The sequence below is a fragment of the Cebus imitator genome, unplaced genomic scaffold (genome assembly GCF_001604975.1).
Source record: "Cebus imitator isolate Cc_AM_T3 unplaced genomic scaffold, Cebus_imitator-1.0 Scaffold98, whole genome shotgun sequence".
NCBI classification, from domain to species: domain Eukaryota; kingdom Metazoa; phylum Chordata; class Mammalia; order Primates; family Cebidae; genus Cebus; species Cebus imitator.
Genome location: NW_016107413.1, coordinates 3,053,231 through 3,072,726, shown reverse-complemented (window position 1 = coordinate 3,072,726; position 19,496 = coordinate 3,053,231). Strand labels below are relative to the sequence as shown.

The following is a 19,496-nucleotide window of genomic DNA, read 5'->3' as shown; positions in this document are numbered from 1 at the left end:
GCAAATTTGTCATAGAATTGAAAAGACCTTACAAAAACAAAATGAACAGGGGAAATAGCATGTTAGATGCAACTGATTAGAGAATTCATCGAACTGAAAGATGGCTCTGAAGTAATCACCCAGAATGGAGAACAGAGGGACCAACAGATGGAAAACATGAAAGTAAAGACATGGAAAATTTAATGAGATTGCATTGCATCCAAATTACAAAATGAGAGAAGAGATAGAATTGGGGAAAGATAATATTTGAGGGGTAGTGGCTGGGATTTTTTTCTTGAATTGATGAACATGAAACTTCAAATTCAGGAAACACAATGAGTACCAAGCAGGTTAAATAAAAAGACCAAACATTGCAATTGCAGAACCCTAAAGAGGAAGAGAGACCCTAAGAGGCAGACACCACAGAAGCCTATGGAATAATCTCTCCAGAGAGTTAAGGGAAAATGTTTTGAGCCTGCATATAGAACGATTAAATATATACCCAGCCAACCTATTATCCTGTATGAAAACAAAACAGAATTTACCACCAAATGATGCTCATTGAAATAACTGCTGTCTTTTATATTTCTGTTGCAAAAAAATAACCTGGAAAGGACTGTCTGAAACATGAGAAGAAAGGTGATTAAATAAATTAGTAAACATGGGTAAATATTAATAATAATAATAATAACAATGTCTAATATGTGTCCATAAAAAGCATAGAAAATAGAAATAAAATATTAGGCAATAATAACATGATAGATGGGACTGTGTCATTAGAATTAAAGTATTCCATTATTCTTGTACACAAAAGTAAAAATAAAATTGAACTCCAAATATTAAGTTAAAAATAATTAGAGTTAAATATTAAAAAGTTAAGAAGCCATCACTTGGAGAACTGAGGGTGAAGATACAAAATGGAAATTTATCCATTGGAAATTTATTTTGATATCCTTGATGGTAAAATACACTAAGCCAACCTACCCCAAGAGAGGTCACTGCCAGCTACAGGTTGGGCAGCTCTGTAATGTTCTTGGTCATGCATTTGCAAAGTTTCTAAAGGGCGGTGGAGATTATTACCAGGCATATGGCATGACTTCTGTGCAGGCAGGTGAACTATAGAAAGTCATTACTATTCCACTGCGCAGCTCCATGAGAGGGGTTAACTAAGACACAGGAGGATAAAATTAAAACCAGGAAAGCATTTTACAAGAGTTCTGACCTAGATGGGTAAACCTAGGGGAGCTTCCTTTCTGTTGCTTCATTACTGGATTGAATAATTGGTCTTGCTTTTCAGGAGGTTCATTTCATGTCCTGTTACTCCCATCTTCGTACTCAAAGCACTGAAGATTTCAAGTGTAGTATATTGAAGTAATGACTTCAGTTATTTTTACGTCACTTTTTACATCATTTTTGTATTCTTTATTCAAAATAATGTTTTAATTTTTAAATAATCCTATTGTTTTTTAACTAACATGACTGAAATGAATTGGTCAGGTCATGTGAAGTCACACACAGGACATTCCAGTCAGTATGACCTTAAATGAATTTTAAAGGAACTTTAAAAGTATGGTCTTACCCAATAGTGAGAATATGTGAAGCAACTTAACAACATTGCACTTGTGAGAAAGAAGGAATTCAGGTTCTGAATAATGGTACACTGCCATCTATCCAGCCTGTTGATGACTGGTTATGTTTTATAAAATGAACTTTCTTGGAGAGGCTAGTTGTATTGAATATTACTGTCATCAATGTTGCCAGTTTTGGGAGAGCTCTAGTGTTCGTCGCCCAAATATTAATTGAAAGTGAAATGAAATATGAAGATGCAGTAAAGTTCATAAGACAAAAGTGAAATGGAAATGTTTTGAAGCAAGCAGCTTTTCTCTTTGGAGCAGTATTGTCCTATAATACAGCTGCACTTCTAAGACACCAGCAGTCAGAGAAACAACTCTTACAGTAAATAAAACCAGGTTACCTGATGCTATTGCCTTGGAAATGGAACTTAAGACAGGACCCAGTTTATCAAACATGCTAGCCAGCATGTAGGCTTCGTGAATGATAAGTCTAATGAAGCTTCCCCAGGAGTACTGATGAGCACTCTTACCAGGCCTCAAGCTTGACAAAATTGAAACCTCTGTGTTTGGATTATGATCAGCTTGTTTGGACACTCAGCAAAGGATGCTTGTTTGGCAAGTGCAGTGACTCACGACTGTAATCCCAGCACTTTCAGAGGCTGAGGCAGGCAGATCACTTGAGATCAGGAGTTCGAGACCAGCCTGGCCAACATGGTAAAACCCTGCCTCTACTAAAAATACAAAAATTAGCCAGGCATAATGGCATATACCTGTAATCTCAGCTACTCTCAGGCTGAGGGATGAGAATTGCTTGAACCCAGGAGGCAGAGTTTGCAGTGAGCCAAGATCATGCCACTGCCCTCCAGTCTGGGCAACAGAGTGAAACTCTGTCTCAAAAAAAAAAAAGAAAGAAAGAAAGGAGAAGCTTGAGCTTGTTGTTCAGCCCTCAAAGGATGTTTATCATTAGTATGAGTTGACCTTTCCTGAAATCATGCAATATTGAGTTATGTCTTGAAGTCTATTCACATTCTTGAATCTTATCAACGTATAAGAAATATAGAGATATTGGGTGCCAAAATATCCAGCACAATACTTGTACGTTTTTAATGTCATGCAGGATGAAAAACCTAAGAACTGTGAACAACAGTCTAAGCCTTCTGTAATTTATTCCTTCAGTCATTTCAAACATTAATAATGGGGCCTATATGGCTGTTTGCCTGCTACTATGTGTTTATAAGTGTCACATTTAAAACAGTGTACATCAGATTTGTGTAGCCATTGATTTTGTTGGCTTTCATCCAAGTCTAATGATGATTTCTTAATGTCTTTTTATAAATCTCATTTTGTGCTCTTATGAAAACCTCCATTTTGAAAATCATAAACCTCTGGTTGAAAAGTTCATGTAAAGTCCACATTGCACAGAAGCACATATCTTTAATGTCTCCAGACCAAAAAAATCTTAAAGTTAATTTAGTGTCTGCATTTGGGGTGCAACTTAAAAGAGAGAGTCTGAAGGAAGAATGGGAGAGCTATTAAGTATTTTTAGCAAAATGTGTTTGTCTTGTTCAGGACATATGTTCTTTAGTAAACATTTTTTAAGGTAGACATACCTTATGATTGTAGGTGAAATAATTGTTAGTAATACAATTTTTTTTAATCTTACAGTTTTTTTCCATATCTATTGGAAGTTGTTTACCAGCTGTTTTTGTTTGAAGTGTGATTTTTGTCCATCTCTTCCCAACCCCTCTTGCAAAAAGAGAAGTTAACTTCTGGTAGTGAATTGAGCAGACATGTAATATTTTTTATGTCTTTTGAACTATATAACTTAATATTTGCATACTTAATAATCTGTTTTATTATACAATCAATAAAAGGGTGATATATATTGATATCAGTTCAACCATGTACTTGTGCTGTCTGGATTGTGTGTTTCCAGTTTTGTGAGAGAAATAATTTGTCAGTGTTCACCAGCTTTCAAAAACTTGTGAAAGCTTGAACACCTAAATTGATAATGAATGCAAAAAGGAAGAAGAAAAATTAAGAGAAGTTACTAATTACATGGAAATAGAATGCATAACTTCTAGAAGTTATACTTCTAAAATAGTTCTATCTAAAATAAACTAATCCAAAAGAAGACAGGAAAAGAGAAAAAAGGTAAAGGAAAACAAAATAGGATGCAAAATTAATTTGGTAGCAGTAATTCTAAACATATCACTAATCACAAAATGTAAATGGACTAAACTTTCCCCTTGAGAGACAGGGATTATTTAATTGGATAAAAATTAAACCCAGCTAAATATTTATGAAAGAGACACCCTGATATTACGTGTATGAAACATTAAAAATAAGCAGGTAACAAAAGATATGGCAGGCGAACACTAAACAAAAGAAGCTGAGGTTATTATATTGTGTCAATGTAAAAATAAAATGAACTTTAGCCTAGAAAGCTTTATTAAAGAGTGTCGTGACATAGGATTAAAAACTGAATTTACTAAGAAGAGTTAATAGTGCTAGACTGCTATTCATTTAATTACTCTACCTAATACTATAAAACAATAATTGATGGGATTACAAGGAAAGATTGAAAGAAATCTACCATCACAATGGGAGATTGAGAATCACCACCACCATTCTAACAATCTGATAAGGTACGCTTATGACTTCAGATAAAACTTTCAATTAAGATATCATACATGATTTCCGAAAGTATCATGTCTTAACAACTTAGGTATACCAAAAAAAAGGTGGTTCTAGTAGTGACAAAGGCTCTGATGTTGAAAATGCATGTGGAGACTTAGAATAAAACTAAAATTGTATATAACAATTAAATATTTCTATATTAACTGAAGTCACAAATAAAAATTTGATTATTGACAAAGTGTAGTCAATTTAGGGGGGAATGGGATTGTCTTATATTGATGAATTCCTTATATGTGGCATAAACATTATATTTAAATATAGTCAACAATTTACTGCAGAAACAGGATACAACTACAAATGTTTATAATTCTTCAAGATAGTGAAATCATTCTTCAGATGCGATTCATGGCTTTTTGGAACTGGAGGGACTGTAGATATAATGTGGTTCATTACTATTTTTCAATAGATGGGAAAACCAAGATCAAAAATAGTATGTGTTGCTTTGTATTTCCTGTATTTTACACTGTTGACTTATGAGTTAAGTACTTGTACATGAAGTATTGCAATCACCTTTCTCATCCTGTATTTACATGCAGTGTAACCACATACAGTTTGGGTGATTAATAATAATATTCCTTTTTTCTTTTAATAAAAGTTATTTGTTTGAATATAGGAAAATGGTAACAGTATTAAGCCTAAAACTCAGATCTAGTCCTAATCTCATTGTTCTATTTTATCGAAACTATATAAAATTGATAGGAACATACTGTTCACCGTAATTAACTATAAACTGTACGTCAATATAAGTACAACTTTCAACCATGAAGCCTATCTCAAAGTTGGCATTTGATTTTTTAAAAATATGAATGAGAAATTGTATAAGTGATAAAGTGTTAGGAAGAGGAAGGAATAATGTGGATGGCCCTGGCCCCCTTACGGGGGAAAAATAACTGTGAAGAATTTTGAGAATGCTTTCTTTCTCTGTGGACAGATTTCTCTCTTCCAATGAGAGACAGTTAAAACCAATCCATTGACCCATTTTTTCATGAACAGTCATTACAGCAGCCAAACATTGAACCCATTTGTGAATCCATCATATAAGAAGGTTAAAGAGAGTCCTTTAGTTTGGATCTTTGTGGTAATATTTTTCTTTGCTTTTCCTTTCGCTACCCAAATTCATTACTTCCTCTTCTCTTCCTCACTCCTGACTACCTCCGTCCCTAATAATTTGAAATAAATACTAAAGAACTGCTTGAGGAGGTGAAGGAGATTGTTGGTCATTGAGGAAACATGTTTTTTTGGCTAATTGTGTGTTTAGTAGCTTCAAGGATTTTTAAAGAAATACCGACTGGAAGGTGCAGCTCTCCCTCACCCACTTCTGGCTGCCTCTGAGAGTCACTGTACATATTGCACCAGGTTGCAGAAACTGGAGAATCCATTGGGAAATGCTTTTAAAATAACCTGTGAGAGAAAGAGAGCATGGCATATGCAAACCACTTTCAAATCAATGAGTTCTGGATGGATTAGAATCTCCTCTCAACCTGCTACCCAAGTAATCCACTGCCATCTCTGACTCCTGCTTGGCTCTTACCACTACAAAATAGCAACTGTTACCTTCTCAGACTATAATAAATGCTAGTGTTGACAGTGCCTACGAAAGTGCCTGACACATGTTCAACTATCCGCAAGTTGTAGCCATTATTAGAAATACTTTTATTATCATTATTATATTAATTATGCAGTTTTCATTTCTCTGAGTAGAGAAATAGAGGTTCTATGAAAATCAAGGCTGGGCTGGACTGAGAAGTGCTGCTGCCCATTTGAAAGCTTATACCACATGAAACACTTTATTGTTAGGCTTTTTTTTCCTGTAATCTTGAGACACATATTTTCTATCTACTGTTGTTTTAAAGGTCACCTTGAATCGATTCAGCACCATATCATCTAAACACATTCCCTTTGCTAACCTGTGTATTAATATTATGATAGTTGATATTTGACAGGGCACTGTTTCAATAACGTTATATTCAATGCCAGAGAATACAAATTCTTAGAGGAAAAGAAACTTTAGTAACTGGAGAGTTTAATAACAGTTTTATTTTAATTCTCCTGGGTATTCGTTATTAATTTTCTATAAATATATCCAGATGTACGTGTAGTACATAGAGCCTATGAACAAATTCTAGCAACTTTTTGATAAGTTGTCTTCTGAAATTTTCTACCTCTGGACCTAGTTTTATCTTTTCTGAAAGTATCAATTCTTTGCCTAAGTAGAAATATTTTAAATCAATTGCATTGTGGTATCTAGTGTAAAAATAAGTTTGAAGTAACAAATACTCTAAGAACCAACATGAATTTTGCTTCTGTTTATTTTTAGCAGGTAATTTGTTTTTCTAGCCAGGAATAAATTGAAATCCAGAAAAATTAGGTAAGCTTTAGTGGATTTTCTTGTTTGATCTGACTTTTCCTTTTGCTCATGTTTTTAGGCTCAGCTATGTGAACCATGCAGAGGATCTGGCCTCTAAGCTCCTACAGTGTTCCCCAAAGAACAGACTATCGGCACAGGCTGCCTTGAGCCACGAGTATTTTAGTGACCTGCCCCCACGGCTATGGGAACTCACCGATAGTGAGTATGACAAATCTACAACATCCATTCCAAGCAGAGTCATCATTTTATTTTAGCATCTGTATATAATATGTATACAAGATTCACATATTTGTGTGTGTACAAACATAAGATAATGTATGTTTGTATATTATTACAGGGGTGTGTGTGTGTGTGTGTGTGTGTGTGTGTGTGTGTAGAGAACAGAAGAAGGGGGGCCATGGGTATATGTATTTAGTGGAATCCTGCCATTCATTTGCTAGCTTACCAGACACAGGAAGAAAATGGATTCCTTTTTTGCTATCTCTTCTCTGCAGTCTGCAGCTGTGCATCTTTGTATTTGATTATGTGTGTGTCCAAAAAAATGATCTGAGCAGTCATAAAGGAAAAGGAAAATATGATTTACATATTTAGTGCTTTATGCATACACTACTGTTTAACTGGCTGCGGTACACAGAAGAGAAAATGATTCATTTCTGTTTGATTCTCAGAGACCATCTTGGTTGTAACAATAACCTTAAAAAGGGCTGCTATGCAGCGAGCTGAGGAACAGAGTTGGCAATTGGCTAATGCACTGAATTGACATGTACAGACCGAAGACATGTAATTCATTTTAACTGCTAATGCTCTTGGTATTCATAAACAGCTCTTCTCTGAATCTTTTAAAACAAAATACATTCCTGGGTGGGTTTTGTTTTGTTTTTATAAAAGTCTTCGTATTTATACAGCCTTTTAAAATTACATTTTAAATCTTTGGGGGAGGATTTATGGCTGGGAGGATCTCAGATTTATTCCAAAGTGTGAAACAGAATTCTTGTGAAATTTCACAAAAACTATTGGTGTCAGAGTATTTTTGTTCAATGGTGATATGTTCTTTCCAAAGAACAATTAGAAATATTTCTTCTATACTCTTTTCAGATTGCCTTAAAAATTAACATGCTGAATATATGCATTAATATTTATAATGTGTTTATTAATCCTTGGTATACATCACTTACGGTAGACATAATGATTATTTCTTCCTTCTCTTAGGTTTTAGACTTTTTTCACCCATCATAATATTGGATTCTCCTTGATGGCAATAACCCTTTATTTTAGAACTAAGTTCTAAGTACAATTCCTCTTGGATATTTCTATCCTAATTTTTTGATATCCCACATTTATTTCTCATTACTTTAACCCTAAAGAGACTATAGATATATTAATCTACTACTCCCCTTATGCTTAGCAAATCCTCATTAACACTTCACATATTCCCAGCCCATATTTACTCAATACTCTGCCGCACTTCCTTTCTAAAGTCTGCTGTTACAACACCTATCCTCAATTTTTGAAAAATTAAAAATGAAATCCCTATGGGAAAATAATGAATTGGTGACACATCTTTCTATACTGAAAAAAAAAATGACAGAAATAGGCCCACTAGTTTATGGCTCATCACACTCGAACATATGGTTTGTTTTTCCATTTAGTGTAACTTGTAACTTGATATCATTTCTCCTTGGTGACGTCTCAATCCCATCTGACTTGATGATTGAGTTTAAGCTAGGATTTTGATGGTCTATGAATTCTGAATTCTATGGTAGTACTTTTCTGTTAATATGGACTTATTACCCACTTGCCACTTAGTTTATCAGCCAGTGGTTAAATCCAGTTTCTATCAGTGAGTAAATGCCTACACATTATCACTCGGCAGCAGACTGCCAAGGGAGACAGCCTCGTCCCCATCATTAACAAGCACAATGTATGCAGAACACCAGAGGGGAATTAAAACCACAAAAAATACCTCAGGGTGGTATTTTTAATATGAGAATTTAATTTGTAATTTCACAGATTAAGAATTTTGGCTGCATTAATCCCTTTATCAGCTCACAGCAGGCTATTTGCAGAAGCATAACCATAAGGCGATATTCATTGGCAGAAACACGTCTTTGCATAACGTTAAACATCAGGAGCAGTGAAACCTTTTGAAGGGGGGAGAATAAAGATGAAAAATCATTATATTTTTAAAGCAAGATTCTACTAAATGCCTCCAGTAACAGTTATGAGTTACAGAAATGCTATTTCTGTGTCTAGAAGATAATCATTATGAAGCATAAATCCAGTTGCAAGAAAGGACAATCACAATATTAAATACTAGTCATTTCCATTTAGAACAACGTGGCTGTACTTGTAAACATGTTTACAAAACAAAGAATTCCCAGACTTTGGAGACTTTAGGAATTAGTTCCTTTAAGTGAAATGACTGGTTTGGGTGACTTATTGTCTAGGTTAATATTCTACAGACTATATTTAGAATTTTTTTTAATTTTTAGAATTAAATTTCATGTTAGCATAGAGTCTTGTACAAGTTTACCATCTGGCAAAGGCAGCAGTGGCAGCAGTGGCAGCAGCAGCACCTGTAATACCCTTACGTGCTTCTTTTTCAAGGAGATTTGGGAGGAGGTCCACCTGGAAAGAAGTGTTGCAGAACTAATAAATGGATTGTCTTAGCAACCAAGCTGTAGTTTAGGAAACTTGCTGTCTTAGTTTGCTCAGACTGCAGTAACAAAATACCATAGACTGGGTGGCTTAAACAGAAGACATTTATTTATGTTGGGGATGGGAGGTCCAAGATGAAAGTGCTAGCAGATTCGGTTCCTGGTAATGTCTTTCTTCTCAGCTTGCGAAGGAACACCTCGCTGTGTCTTCACAGGATGGAGGGAGCGGTCTCTCTTCCTCTTATTACAAAGCCATTAATCTCATCATGAGGGCCCCACCCTTATGACTTCATCTAACCCTAATCCCTCTTAAGGCCCCATCTCCAAATACTATCACATTAGGGGTTAGGGCTTCAACATATGAATTTGAGGAGGGACACAATTCAGTCCATAGCACTCTGATTCTTAAAGATGGCTCACAACACTTTCTAAAGAATTTCCACAAGAGGAAAACACCCATCCAAGTAGGAAGCGAAGTCAGGTTAAAAGGAGAAAATGGAAACAAAAATAAGTTTCAAGTAGATTTGAGCCTTCTTGGCTACTGTAATGTATCAGACCCTGTGAGAAGGGCATCAACTGTTGTTGGAGCCTGAGTAACACAGAACCCTGCAGTCATTTCATGGATTAGTATAAAAATGAAATTATGGGCTTATGTCAGACACTTGCTTTGGAAGAATACATAATAATGTAATATCTTTCTTTATTGTACTATTCCTTAAAACCTCTTCAGGTTACCTAGTACCAAAATTTAGAGGTAATGTATTAGTGTGCCACTGAAGCAGGAATTACAAAAGCACAACGCAAGAATAATGGTACAGTTATCTGGGGATCTGGCTGTTAAAGCTAGCTAATTCTGGTGGCACCCTGTCATTCTCCCTCTGTCCCAAAACCCCAACAGCTTTGCCCCACTTCTTCTCACAGATTTAATTGCTGGGAAGTAAATGGAGGGCTGATTTAGAAGAAATTCATTACTTTTCCCAAATATACCATAGGGCATTCTCCTGCGTATACTATCAAGTTACATAAATAATTGAAGCTGACTTACCCTTGTCAAAGTAAATGAACAAAATACACTTCATAGCACAGAGTCCTTGATTTTATTACACTCATTTGCTAATTCACAAAACTCAAATTCAGTGAAAGAAGGCCAATAAATCGGTACAGTTTGAAGAGCATTGAACTGGGAATCAGACCACCTGGATTGCAGCTTTAGCTCCACTGTTAACTAGCCAGGGCACTTTGGACAAGTGCCTTGGTCTCTCTGGGCTTCCCAATTCTCATTTAAGGAGCAAGTGAGATGCGCACACTAGTCTCCAGGGACCTTTCTAGCTCTAGAGTTTGTAGGTTTTCCCACATTCCTGTACATGTTCTATCGTCCTAAAATAGCATGATGCCCTTAATGTAGCTCTGTGCCATCTTTTTAAAACTAAAACAGGTGCACCCATTTCACATGTATTTGCTGCCTTCAGTTCCTAGACTTTCATGCTGTCTTGAATCATTTCCGACGAGGCTTTTGTGTTCACAACACCTGGTTTTAAAGTCTCTATCCATTGGTCTTTTCCCAGCCTATTGCGATTCAACACAATTGACCACCATCTCCTCCTACTAACACTTTCTTCACTTGGTTTCCAGGACACTGTTCTCTCGTTGCTTTCCTGTAGTTTAGAAAACTAAAGTGTCCTCTTCATACTCCTTTGCTGATTTCTCCTCCTTAGCCAGACCTTTTACATTAGGCTGTCATGGGGCTGAATCCTCAGATCTGTCTATCTACATGGACTCCCTAGAGCTTAGGTGATTTCATCCCATCTCATGATTTAATTATCATCTATTCACTGACAGTTTTCAAATTTCTGTCTCCAGTCCTGTCTTCCCTGATTCCACTTGCATATCCAACTGACTCTCAACATTTCCAGTTGGCCGTCTAGTAGGCATCTCACACTTAACCTATCCAAAACTGAACTTGTCCTTTCCCTCAAACTTGCTCCTTCTCTAGTCTTATCCTTGTCAATAAATAGCAGCATCATTCTTCCAGCTGACGGAAGTTATCCCTGAGTTATCTTTTTTTTTATTGCACTCCACATTCAGTTCTTCCACAGACCCTGTTGTTGCTACCTTCACAGTATATCCAGGATCACGCCACTCCTCACTTCACTGCAATCAGTCACTCACCTGCCACCAGTCACTCATCATCTTTCACCCATGTATTTACAGTCACCTCCTAACTGGTTTGCCTGCTTCTCTTCTTGCCTCCTTAAAGTCAGCTCTTGCTGTTTCCTCTTATGGTTTGTGCTTGCTCTCCCTCTAGACATATGCATGTCGTGCCCTGTTACCTCATTTGGGTCTCTCCATCAATGTCCCTTATCAAGAGAGACTTCACTGACCTCCTTCCACCCTAAAACTTCCAGTTTCTCTTCCCCGCTTTATTTTTCTTCATAACATTTACCACTATTTAATATATTATATCTGTTTGGTTGTTTATTGCCTGTCCCCCCAACTGGACTCTATAAGAACAGGGATATCCTTTCATTCTGATTTATTCACTGCAGGATTCTGAAATTTCCAGAACAGTATGGGGCTCAATAAATATTTGTCCAATGAATGAAAGAAAGGCACAAAGGAATGGGAAAAATATCTTGTTCCCCAATCTAATTTCATTGTTCTAGATCAGAGAAATGTGGGAGAAAGTCTAAGCTGTGGATTTGAGGGAAAGACAGACTGTCCTATCATATGTTTGCTTATGCCCATAAATGTGTTTGTTTGACCACCTGGCATTTCCAGATCAAAACCTACCATGATGTTCAATGTTCTTGGCATCCAAACTTGCATCTCAGTCTCCTGCTTTTTAAAAGATGATTATAAATCATGTATATAATATATAAATGAAAACTTCTTATTCTGTCCACAGTGTCTTCTATTTTTACTGTCCCAAATGTGAGATTGCAACCAGAAGCTGGAGAAAGCATGCGGGCCTTTGGGAAAAACAATAGTTACGGCAAAAGTCTATCAAACAGCAAGCACTGACGAGCAGCACATTCTCAAGAGTGCACAGGTAAGATGACTTGCTTTACATGGAAAGTAATATTTAATGGATATTGAACAGATTCTTTAAATGAAATGTTTCAGACTCATTTTTTCACCAACTATCCTATGAGTCTCTTGTGTGCATTATGGCGTTCATCAGACCTTCTATTGAGATAGAATGTAGTCAGTTATTTCTATATTTTCAGGCACCTACTAGATTCTAAATAAAATTATACTTAATCTTACACTTTTACTTATGTAATCATTGGCAAACCACTTTAGTTATAAGCAAATCATTTTAACTACTCACATTCCTCATGGAGAGTGGAAAAAGGTTCACTTTGGGCAGTTATCTAAGCCACAGACCTACTTTGTTTTGCCCACGCAATTTTTGTAATTAGTTGTTCTCATTTTAAAATGGGAAGATTATACTCCAAAGTCTAGATTTCTGGTTTTCCTTGAAAAATGAGCAACTCTAGCAATATTGCCTTCACATTCCTACCAGAAGTGTTTGTGTGTAACTGAATCATTGCTACCTCCTTTGGAGGGAATGTAGGCTTCCCAGTTTAGTTTAGCTCCCATCTGGGCCAGTTCACCTATGTCTGATTCCTGTCTGGCTCCTGGTACAGACCTTTTCATGACGAAGCTTTTCTCTTTTACTATCGATTCTTTGTCCTCTACTATTCTGCAGATAGGAAGAATAATCTAAACGTGGCAACCTCTAGTCATGTCAGCCTGGTACAGTCATCACATCACATGTGCTACATAGTGACCAGCCTGGGATGGCAACTTCTGAAAAGGCCATCTTTCTTGATTGCCAGATGGAAATGCCTAGTATATATTTTGGAAAATTTTTACTATATATGTAATTTATACATATATATATATATATATATATATATATCCTTAATGTAACACAATTCTCTGAAGCAAATAGAGAAAAAATGTTACTGTAGGAAAGGCTTTTTATTTGCTGATTTGTATAGAAAAGTGTTTGTTTGTTCCTTGCTCCAGCAGATATTCAGTAATTAAGTGTTCAGACCAGGCACGGTGGCATATACATGTAATCACAGCCCTTTGGGAGGCTGAGGCAGGCAGATGGTTTGAGCTTAGGAGTTTGAGAGCAGCCTGGGCAACATGGTGAAAGCCCGTCTCTATAAGAAATACAAAAATTAGCTGGGCATGGTGGTGCTATGTGCCTGCAGTCCCAGCTACTTGGGAGGCTGAGGTGGAACAATGGCTTGGGCCTGGGAGGCGGAGGTTGCAGTGAGCTGAGATTGCATCACTGCACTCCACCGTGAGTGACAGAGCCAGACCATTTCTCAACAAATAAATAAATAAAATAAGAAGTGTTCAAATAACTCAAAGAATATATGCAGCATTGCAGTAGCGCCTCTTCTTTCCTCCCTCTCTTAGTTTGAAATATGTTAACAGGCTAAATTGATAGCAGGGTAAAGAGAGCAAATGTTAAACTGCATACATTGTCTTGTCGGTATTCTGAGAGTATCTTGAGCTGCTTCTGAATTTAGCTTTTCAATACCCTCAACATAGGGGTCAATTTTGGCCTATCAGGTCATGGCGGCAATTTATGAATGATTTTGAGATAAAAGGTTTCCAGATAAAATATGATATATAAACGATAGTCAGAAGATGTTACTGTTAAACTTCCCACTCCATAGGTTAAGAGTCTTCATTCTTCATGTTATTTCTCCCTGTTGAATAAAAAGCACAACTCTTGGTTGCATTTGTACTCCTACTCTGAATTTCAATTGGTCAGACAAAGAATAGGGCTGAGTTTTTGACACGCTACCTCCTGGTATTGAGAATGGTTTTGATTTGTGAGGGTTACAGCACATGCTTTTTTAAAGTATTTAACCTGCATTATCATAATGAGGGTCCTGGCTTTATAAATCCCTTAGCCAATTCAGTGGAACAAAACAAAAAGTGGACTTTATTTGTGCTGCTGCCTCATACACACATGCACACAAGCAAGCCTGAATTTCAATTGTAAGGCTGTGTTCCTTCTTCTTGGCTCTTTTGAGATCTGCTGACCTGAGCTCAGCCAGTCAAAGCTGCTAGAACGTGTTTCAGCTCAGCTCCTCCTTGTGAAATCAAGCTCACAGAACAGAAGCATTGCTCAGAAAGTCTCAAAGATTGCTAATTAAAAAGGGATTTTTAAAAGGTGCTCAGAACTGCAATCATCAGTATTTAAAAGCCTTTACAAAAATGTAAAAATGTGTTTTCTTCATGTATATTTTTTAAACCAGATGTCAGGTTATATCTACACAGTGGAAGCTTTTTCTCTAGAATTATTTGATAGCAATACAAATATTTTTTCTATGAGTTTTGCCTTTTTCACATCAACTTGTGAAGATTTTCTTTTGTTTTGTTTTGTTTGTTTGTTTTTTGAGACGGAGTTTCGCTCTTTTGCCCACACTGGAGTAAAGTGGCGTAATCTCAGCTCACTGCAGCCTCTGCCCCCACTTGGGTTCAAGCAATTCTCCTGTCTCAGCCTCCTAAGTAGCTGAGATTATAGGCGCCCACCGCCATGCTTGGCTAATTTTTATATTTTTAGTATAGACAGGGTTTCTTGGCCAGGCCTGTCTCAAACTCCTGACCTCAGTCGATCCACCCACTTTGGCTTCCCATAGTGCTAAAATTACAGGAATGAGCCACCACACCTGGCCAATAAAGACTTAATATTATTGTTCGTGTAGTTTTCTTCCAAACCCAGATGCCTCAGTTGATTCAACATAATACTGAAGAAACGACTCAATTTTTTTTCTCTCACAAAAGCTTCAGGGAAGATGGATTCTAAGAGTTTTCTGTCAGTCAGCAGAAAAGGAAATTATTTTAAGGTCTTACCTTTGTGGAGTTTTTAAATAAATGGGGCCATCTTTGAGATCAAATAATATATCAGATTTATTGGCCTATTATATCTTGTGGAATGGCCTTACTCTGACCAATACTGAATATCAAATTATAGACATTATAGAGCAAAATGTCTACGTAGATAAGGTATCCTTAGAGAACAGTCTGTAATTTCTCAGACTTTGATTTTGCTGTTGCTGTTGAATTTACTGACTGTTCAGAGAAGGCTTTGGCATCTTAAATTTTCTCAAATGCCTCAATTCTTTATAATGTCCAGAGCGATTGGGAAGGAGAGGGAGGCCAAAGGGTTGGGGGCAAGGAGACTAAGACTATTGGCCGGCATTTTAACCACCTGTCTTTGGGGAGTTACAAGGAGGTAAATGTGGAAAATGCATTGTATTAGTTCTGTCTTTGAAATGATAGAGGGCTGAGTAGACAAGAATGTTTCAAGTCCTAATTTTTCTTCCAAACCTCAATGCCAAATTATTTCTTTCCTTGCATACTAAGGTCACCTCAGTTATTTAGTTAATAATGCTGGATTTGCATAAATTGATCTTAGTGGAAAATCTAATGAGATACTTCCGACTTTGCAGCAGAAAGCAATTTTGGTTTCAGAGTCTTACAGCCAAATTAAATAAGAAGAAAACCATAAACACCTAAGTTAAAAAATGGGGTGGATGCCACTGGATTATCAGAATATTGTGCCTCTTACATTTTGTTATCCTCTGAAGATATTAGCAGACTAAAGATTTCATAGATTGTTCTTGCTCATTTTATCAGCACTGATAGGTAAGACCCTTCAAAAGTCTGAGAGAGCCTTAAATATACATAGAAATTTTCCACAAGGAAAAGACTAGGAGCTGTATTGAATACCACATCCATTAGGATCACTTATACTTGGCATGCAGTGAAACCAAACACAACCCTCTGGTGAGCTTAATTTTCCTCTTACTCTAAACTGGCATAGAAAGTGCATGGTCACTCTGTCTACTTCTCCTTTAGCTGAATATAAGGGATAATAAAAGTCTCTATTCTTTTAGATATCTGTTTATAATTTTTCTGAAATATTTGTGCTCATTATGAAATAATTCTTTTCAATGAATCAGTTGCGTTTCAGACCCCATTCCTAATAGATTTACAAAAGTTGTCTAGTGCATGAAAGAATTTTGTTTGGTTCAATTGCAAGAAGTTAACTGCATGCATATTTTGGTGACCCCCTCCTTACCTTTGAGCCTATTATTTTTGCAAATCAACATTGTAAAGGAAGTACATGATAAGGAAAAGAATATATCAGACCCTCTACTTGGTCACCAAGCAGTAATTTCCTATAAGTAGGCTGTTAGGTAAACAGAGTAGAATGCTCAAGGAAATTTAATTAAATGAGATAAAGATTTTTTTAGAAACCAGATTTTAGAACACAGTGCACTTGTGCATAAGACTGTGGCAGCTCTGTCTGAACGCTAGTAGAACGGTGGTTCTTACTCTGCAGGCCACCTAGAGCTGCCTGCCATCTCAACCGCCATCTCAACTCTGGAAACTGCTCCTAGAAAACAGCCACCTATTGCTCTCCTCCATGCTGTGACATTATGGCGGCTCACTTTTTCTGTCTCTGCATCAACTAACACGCTTTCATGTTCCCTTCACTTCAGGGCTTCTGCTGACTTGTTTCTGCTTATTCATGGATCCTGCTTATTATCATTTCTCTTTGTCCGTCTACTTCTGGGGCAGTCTACTGCTGACCTCTTTTTGCCTCAGATTCAAACCCTCCCAGAGAGTGGCTCTGATTGATGTAGCCATCATCATGAAGTAGAAAGCAAAGCTGTTGTGTCAGTCACCCCCGTAGAAACTACTGGCTGACTGTAGGCTGCCTTGAGGTCAGGCTCTGAGCCCTGATCCAGTCAGCTGAGCCCAGAACTGGGTGGCCAACCTGTTTTTTAAAGAACCTTTTGGAAGAGGCTGCTGGGTTTAGCCCTTCAGAAGCTTGGAGAAACTCCCGGGAAGCAAGCAGTATAGCTGGAAAGTGCCTTGCCTGGCCTGTATACTACTGAGTGAAAAATTAGGCAAATACAGAGAGAAACTCCAATTCTGATAGTGTAATATCTTCATTGCATGATATTTTTGGCTATTGACTAAAGGTCCTTTTAAGATATGTTGCATTTTCTCAACTATAGACACAAAAGGAGATAATATCCACTAGCACTTTCACTGTATAAGGAACACAAGTGTTAGATCTAGGTTTCTTTCAGTACCAGGAAGATTTCTGGGTTTTTCTCTCCAAAAACTGCCATTTTCTGCATGATCCTACAAATTTTTTTCGTATTAAACAACTACAGTTTTATTATTTCAAATACCTCATGTAGTTGAGAACAGTTGTTGAAATAACACTCAGAGGGAAAACAAACCTTAGTGTTCTTTGCATGTTTTGTCTGAAAGATTCCCCAGTTGTTACTATTACCCCCTCATGACTGCCAATTAAGAAAACACATCTTATTTGGGAAATTGACAGCACTTTGAAACTCAAATGCATGATGCATATTATTAATATCCAAATGGGAAGAGGCTGGAATGCTGTTAGTTTCCCACTTCACCTCCACCCTGCCTTGCCTTAGCTTCCTCTCTACCCTGTGGAGTCTGTTCTCTCCTTTAAATGCTAATGCAAGTTTGTTTCTTCTCTCCTCCTTGTCCCTACCCTGCCTCTCCACCCCTCCTTTTCTTTGGGTCAACTCTGATCCGTCCTCTGCACTGCTACCACCCTAACCCCATGCAAGGGTAGGCAAAGGACTCGCAGGCTATCACCACCTACTGAGATTGTCACAAAGCAGAATGAAAATAAAGTTATATCATGCTTCCTTCAGAGTGCGTTCTTAAGGCATTTTTGTGTTGTTATTTATTTATTTTTTTTTTTTAAAGAGACAGGGTCTCATTCTGTTGCCCAGGCTGGACTTCCTGTATTCAAGCAGTCCTCCCACCTCAGCCTCCTGAGTAGCTAGGACTACAGGTGCACTTCACCACACCTGGATAATGTTTTAATTTTTTGTAGAGATGGAGTCTTGCTATGTTGTCTAGGCTGGTCTCAAACTCTTGGCCTTAAGTGATCATCCTGCTTTGGCCTCACAAAGTGTTGAGATTATAGACATGAGCAACTGTGCCCAGCCTTCAAGCATTTGTTTATTTTTTTATATTAACATAATTTCAGATCTGTAAAAAAGATGAAAGAATAGCACAAGAATTCCTGATACCCTTCACCCCCCTCCCCAAAGTGTTAACATTTTACATTAGCTACATATGCTTTATCATATTAATTCTCTCCGCCATCACATACAAATGTGTGCACACATACATTGTTTCACTAAACCATGTTTGTTACTCAAATGAAGCTCCATTATCTTGAAATATTTTACCGTGTTTTTCTTAAGAACAAAGAATTTAGAGTGATTTTTAAAATAAAAATAATACTTTTTTGTCCTTTTTTTCCTGTTTTTCCTCCAATTGAAGGTTTTAAAAAGCAAAGTGGCTAAAAGAGAGGAAACTGGCTGATGCTCCATAAATTGGTTCATCAGCCCATGGATCCTTGAAAATTGACTATATTTTTGTGATTCATCATTTCCAGGTCAAATGAGCTTTCAAAATGGTGAGGGGCAGGGGGAATAGCACTTGCATCTTCTGACTTCTTAAAACCCAAATTAATTTCTTAGGGACTATTTAGTCAGCAGCATAATATGAATGAAGCTTTCTTATAAATAGGGAGCCTAAGCTGTGATGTGAATAGTAACCACAATATTCATTACAAGGAAATTAGCAGTCACATATAGAAAGTAGTTAGAATCAGTTCAGGTGCTCTATTTTTCCTTTTCATTTAATGTTGATTCTTATGAATTTGGGATACAGAAGGAATTGACTGTGCCCTAAGTGCACTGTATTGTATTATTAATACCAGTATAGCGGCTGAGTCCCACTAGACAGTCTTTGTGGTCTGCTGATACTCTAAGAAGTGTCTAAGCATAAAAGGAGGCTGTTTGAGTTGAAGTGGGCTGATGGTCTGGAATGACATTTGAATGCACGGAGGACAATGTCTAAATGACAGTGTCGAAAAGGGAAGGCAAAAAGAAGCTGGAGACTATTCCCGCTGTCCCATGGATATTCGTCATCCTCCTGCAATATTCTTCACATGGGGGTTTCGTCTGGGTAGAAATGGGGAGTGGAATCACGGAAGGCAAGACACTGGGGTCTGGGGACAAGAGCCAGGGTTTCAGGTTCTTAAACACATTAAAATTCTAGATGGATAGCAAATGTAATGAAAATCACAACCCGAATGTGTTTTGGTAG

At 37.1% G+C, this 19,496-nt stretch overlaps 1 protein-coding gene across 8 annotated transcripts in view; it reads left to right on the top strand.

Moving 5' to 3' along the window:
* Nucleotides 1–19,496, top strand: part of CDK14 (cyclin dependent kinase 14) — a 613,351-nt gene that overhangs the window by 514,325 nt on the left and 79,530 nt on the right. For all 8 annotated transcript variants that reach the window (XM_017536523.2, XM_037741317.1, XM_017536528.2 and 5 more), the window contains 2 exons: nucleotides 6,680–6,819; nucleotides 12,184–12,327. In XM_017536523.2, coding sequence (XP_017392012.1) covers nucleotides 6,680–6,819; nucleotides 12,184–12,299 — 256 coding nt within the window. In that variant the 3' untranslated portion in view covers nucleotides 12,300–12,327. The remainder of the gene's footprint in view (nucleotides 1–6,679; nucleotides 6,820–12,183; nucleotides 12,328–19,496) is intronic.